General features: G+C 41.2%; 1 protein-coding gene across 1 annotated transcript; it reads right to left on the minus strand.

The window, feature by feature from the left end:
* Positions 1-4297: 4297 nt before the first annotated feature.
* Positions 4298-4864, minus strand: LOC126088442 (uncharacterized). Its single transcript, XM_049906585.1, has one exon. It carries the CDS (start codon positions 4862-4864, stop codon positions 4298-4300), a length of 567 nt encoding a protein of 188 aa, XP_049762542.1.
* Between the last annotated feature and the right edge of the window lie 503 nt (positions 4865-5367).

Genomic DNA, 5367 nt, shown 5'->3' on the forward strand with positions numbered 1-5367 from the left:
TTAGTAATGGACAAACTTAATTCAGCAGACAATTTAAGTAGTGATGAAAAATGTGAGTTGGAGGGATTCCTGTGGGACTACAAAAGCGTTTTCAGTGACAAGCCAGGCAAGGTGAAAGATTACATGTGTAAGTTAAACCACATGAACCATTTTTCATTTGCTGTATGGAGTGCCTATTTGTATGAGGAAGGTTGTTGAAAGGGAGTTGGAGAAATGGCAGAGATGAGGGATAATAGAAAGGAGTAACAGCCAGTACAACAGTCCTGTAGTGGGGTTAGAATAGTCCTTGACTCTCGACATTTAAATAAATCTTTGGAAAAGGAAACTGATGACCCAGAATCAATGGAGGAATAGTTGTATAAATTCCATGATGCAAATTATTTTACAAGTTTGGATTTAACATAAGAATTTCATCAGATTACTTTAGAACCTAATTCTAGGCAATATTCTGCATTCTTCTATAATGGGAAAAGTTTTCAATACTGTCTAGTACCTTTTGGATTAATCTTATCAGTTGCTGAATTTATTCGAGCTTTGGATTTTGTTTTGGGAAGTGAGTTACTTTTGAAATTAATCATTTATGTGGATGACATTCTGGTAGTCAGTAAAACTTGGGATGAACACATGGAAATTCTGAAAGCTATTGCAATGAAATTTAGGCAGGGGTGGTATGACATTAAAATTGGAAAAATGCAAATTTGAAATAAAAGAGGTGAAGTTTCTTGGGCACACTATTAATAAGGAAGGAAGACAGCCCCCACAGATGACTCGCTAGTGTCGGTAGTGATAGAAATATGGGCCTCGGGGTCAGGGTGGGTTAGAGTGACTGCTTTCACGATGGCTAATTTCAGATTGTCAAAAGCATCAAGCATGGGCTGAGTCCAGTTCAACTTTCGCTTCCCCATGGTATTTTTACTGGAGAGGGCGTCAGTAATCAATAACTGGAGAGAAGCAGCATGGGGGATATGGTGTCAATAAAATTTTACCATATCCAGAAAGCGCTATAGTTGCGTGTAATCCTCATGAAGAGGCAATGCAAGAATGGTTTTGACACAAGAATCTGTTGGTTGGAGCCCGTCGGCCAGATGTAACTGATGCAGAACAGAGTTGGGATTTGTCATTGTTGATAACCACACTGTTGGTCGCAAGAGCCGTATGAACTGTGTCAAGATGAAATTTGTGTTCCTTGCCAAATGAGGAAAATGTAAGTATGTCATCCAAATAGGCAAAAGCAAAAGGCAGAGGTAGCACAACTGAATAAATGAAATGTTACCACATCTGCACAGCGTTTTTCAAGCCGTAAGGCATGTAACAGTATTCAAATACACCAAAGGATATAAGGATGGCCATCTTCGGAATATCCAGTGGGCGCATGGGATTTTGGTGGTATGTCTTCGAAGAGTCTAAGACAGAGAAGAACTTCGAGCCATGCAGTAACTGAGTGAAATCCTGGATATTAGTGATGGGACAGTTATCAGTTATTGTCCTAGCATTAAGGGACCTGTAGTCCCCGCACATGCATAGTGAGCTGTCCATCTTAGGCACAAGGTGGATGGTTGGACATCCGCCAAGTCAGAGAGATGTGCAGTAATACCTTCGAGCAGAGATGCACAAGTGGAGAGCGTAGCCAAGGAGGCAGAGAGCAGAATCGTGCCGAACTCGTTTGAGCACAGAAAGATAGAACTGGACGTGTGGTGGAGCGTTGTGGCCTGCAAGTCTGGCTAAATTTCTTAGTGGTGTAGAATGTCCAAACTGATCACAGGTCCATCAATTTTGGTGACGTGGAAGGGACAAGGAAATGTCACAACCAGTGATAGGTGAAGTGACAGCTTGATGGAGCCAAGGACTGCGATAGGAGAGTGATATGCGGCCTTCGAAGTGAGGTTAGCAGAGAAAGCATGTTGCCCACTAGCTTGGCCAGGATAATGCTGACATCAGCGCCGATGTTGACAGGAAAGTGCGTGCCTGATGACAGGTCTGTGATGTAGAGGCTTTGCGCTGCTGGAGCAAGCGGTGCGGTGCCGGAAGGTAGGCGCCGTCGAAGATCATGGCTGGATGTGCTGCCTAATCGTGCCCACCCGAATCGTTTCCATATGCACAAGGTGCACAGCAGTTGTGAGCGACATCCCCTGTAGGTTGCATGGTACCAGCATAGCAGGTAAGCTTGGAGGCGACACGGTATGGAGTGGGCGGGAGATGCAGCTGACTGCATTGTTGCTGAGATTGCTGAGGCTGCTCCTTGGACAAGACAGCTGCTGTCAGGAGGTCGCAGGCAGTACCTCCTGTAGTAGTCCAGTCAAATAGCAGATATACCTTGCAAAAGGTGGGGTAGAAGAGTTTATTTTTTCAACTAATTCATATGGTTGGAAAGATTAGAAAACCGAGTTTTGCCAACATAATGTCGCTTGGGAAAACTTTCTGCAGTCAAAAAACTTGGAAAATTTCGGCCTTTTTTCAGTTTTTTCAAAATATCTCAGTTTTTGGCTCCTATCACTTTAACGTCTAATTTCTTTTTTAAAGAGCACAAAGTTCTCAACAAATTTGATTCTTGCCATTTTTTTCTACTCCCAATATCTAAGGTGCTATAGCACCTCAAAAAACACCAATTTTTCGAATTTTGAGCATAGTGGCAAGATACCTTATTTTTGAACACAAGTTTTTTGGTTTCTGTTTGTGTAGTATAAATACATTATACATCATGTTATATGTTGGAATTTACCACCTCACTTTGAGGTATTCAATTTCTCTGTATGCAACATGAGGATTGCTGGGCACACAACTATTGTGATTCTTACATCACTACCTAAAGTTCATTATGGGCCACCTCAGCCCTGGTATTTGTAAACACACACACACACGCAGACAAAATAAATTGTCTCATTATTATCTATTATTAGCTGCAACAGGCAACCTAATTAGGTAGGTAATTAGTCTTGTGTATAAAAGCCACACAGTTGACATTAAAAATAAGTAGCTTTATTACAATTACAATGCATTGTCAGTTACTAAAAAATGTTGACAGTTCTGGGTGTGTAATACTTGTGTTATCGCACTTTAGTGCACTTGGGACAGATATGAGCATCACTTCCAACGTTTTGATGAGCCAGGTTCCTCAGTGTCACTAGAAATACCTTGAGTTCCGGATTCAGGGTCTGTACGTAGGTTGACCTCGTCTTTAAACAGTGAGTCAGCCTCAGCAAATTTGTTGATTTTGTCAGCGGTTTCCTCAACATCCTCCATAACATCTTCTTCACTGTCTTCATATAAAAAGTTTGGCACGTTTTCACAGCTGACCACTTTCTTGCAAATTAAAGAACATTTCAAAACCCACTTTTCTGCAGGAGCATGCTCCGCCACAGTTCAGCTTGCATGAGCATGAAACAATGTGAAGAAGTGCTTCAGGTGCTGGTCTTGGCTCATTATCATGGGTATTGGACCATGGTCACTGTGATTCCAGCCCCATTTCTCAGGAAGTTTCCAGTTTCCCATCCAACTTTGGACTTGTTGGTAAATCCGCAATGAATGATGATGTGCAGCATCTTTTGTAGGTGGCAATCGTGCAAGATTCAGTTTGCTTTTTGTGGCAGACTTGGCGAATAGCTGGTACTGCAAATGGTCTAGTGTGTGGGAACTGTTGACACCTCCACTATACAATGTGATAGTAACCTGTTCTCCTGCTGTTATTATTTCTTCACGGGTACCATGTGATTTATTGAACGTGCAAAGCGCTGAGGTTAGGTGTTCATTTTTCGCAATATTGCAGCACTTAATTTTTCTTTGACCAAAAAAAGCGTATGTTGTATCACATCTGCTAAAGGCGTGAGTGAACAGAATATATTCGCTGTCAAACTCTCCTACAATGACAACACTTCAAAAATCTTTGGTTCTTGAAATGGCAGATGTTACAATCATAATGTCAGCATCTTCTTGTGCCTGGTGCACTTCAATGCTACACTCCAGAAATTCCTTTTTAAGAAGTGTGATCAAACGCATCTTGTCTCGTTCATTGTACAAGAACTTGTCTTGAGGGACTTGGTTCACCATCTCTGATTCAACCACAACGTCAACTGAAGAATGTTTTTTGGACCTACGAATCCTCTCAGCACTCTTTGTGCTACATTTGTCTCCCTCACATGGATACCCATCAAATACAGTAGGAAATTGAGATCTAAAATGACGTTGCAGGTAAGAAACATAGCTTTGAGCTATTGACTTGAAGCAAACATTTCGAGTCCAAGTCACTTTGTGGTAAGGTACCCTCCATCAATGACAAAAAATTTACTCGGTCCACCTGACTTCACATCTTCCACTGGAAGAATAGGGACATTGGATAAGGAACAAGTTCATATTTGAGAAAGACTTTTAACTCTTCTCCACTTTGTTTCATTAAACAAATCCTTTGGAAAAGAGTTAAAGGATCAACAGGAGTAATTTTAGTGCTCCCAGCTTTTACAGAATTGAACGCAGAAAGGAGAGTCACAACTTTATCTTTTCTACGGAACTTTACATCATGGAAATTGTCACCAAATATTCTTTTCATGCCTTTTTCCCCATCTTCATGACACATATGACAATTAACATCCTCCGTTCCGACAACACCACTGCTGATAGACATTTTAAAATCACTTTCAGGGAAGGGAGGGTGCACTGAAAACCAATCACGCACCTTACGCAAGTCTGTGCCATCTCTTTCGATGTGACAACTTCTTGCATCTACATGCTGTTCTGATGTTACTGCACTCACTTTGCAATACGACTCAATTTCTTCACAAATGTTCTGCATTTGAATCATACCCAATATCCATCTGGTTAATACACTATCCATAATTCCTCGGCCAGAAGTAAGTCCTCCAGAACTCTTCATGGTTCTCATCAATGTTTGTTCTATAGTCATGTCAGAAGGAACCCCTGATCAATACTTTTCTGATCGCCGGATTGTAAAATGTCCTTTCGTTGCGAACTTCTCATATTCTGATAAATCCACTTTTTCCTCGAGTCTCAACATATCCTGTAAGTAGAGGTGGCCACTTTTAGTGTACATAAAATGTCCAGCTGAATGGAAGTAGGGAAGCATTTTTCGCACACTTTCAAGATGAAGTTTCCAATTGCCTGATCGATTTGCTTCAATAAATTGTTTCTTGAGAGTGACCATCTTGTAGTACTGAACCCATAATTTTGCTGTGGGTCCCTTACTTTCAATCATTTTCAGTTACAAATTTTTTTATGACTTGTACCCTGAGAACACTGGTATCCTGGCCAATTGACAGTTCTGACTCATCACAAGGAGAAGACAAGTCATTCAATGTCCCACGTTCATCTTCTTTTAGCTCAATGTGATCCCACACTTGACAGGCCAAAGCAAGGTGA

Source organism: Schistocerca cancellata, chromosome 6, assembly GCF_023864275.1.
Source record: "Schistocerca cancellata isolate TAMUIC-IGC-003103 chromosome 6, iqSchCanc2.1, whole genome shotgun sequence".
Lineage (NCBI taxonomy): Eukaryota > Metazoa > Arthropoda > Insecta > Orthoptera > Acrididae > Schistocerca > Schistocerca cancellata.

Coding starts and splice junctions, on each gene's coding strand:
- LOC126088442 (XM_049906585.1), bottom strand. CDS start 4,864: ATGAAGAGTTCTGGAGGACTTACTTCTGGCCGAGGAATTATGGATAGT.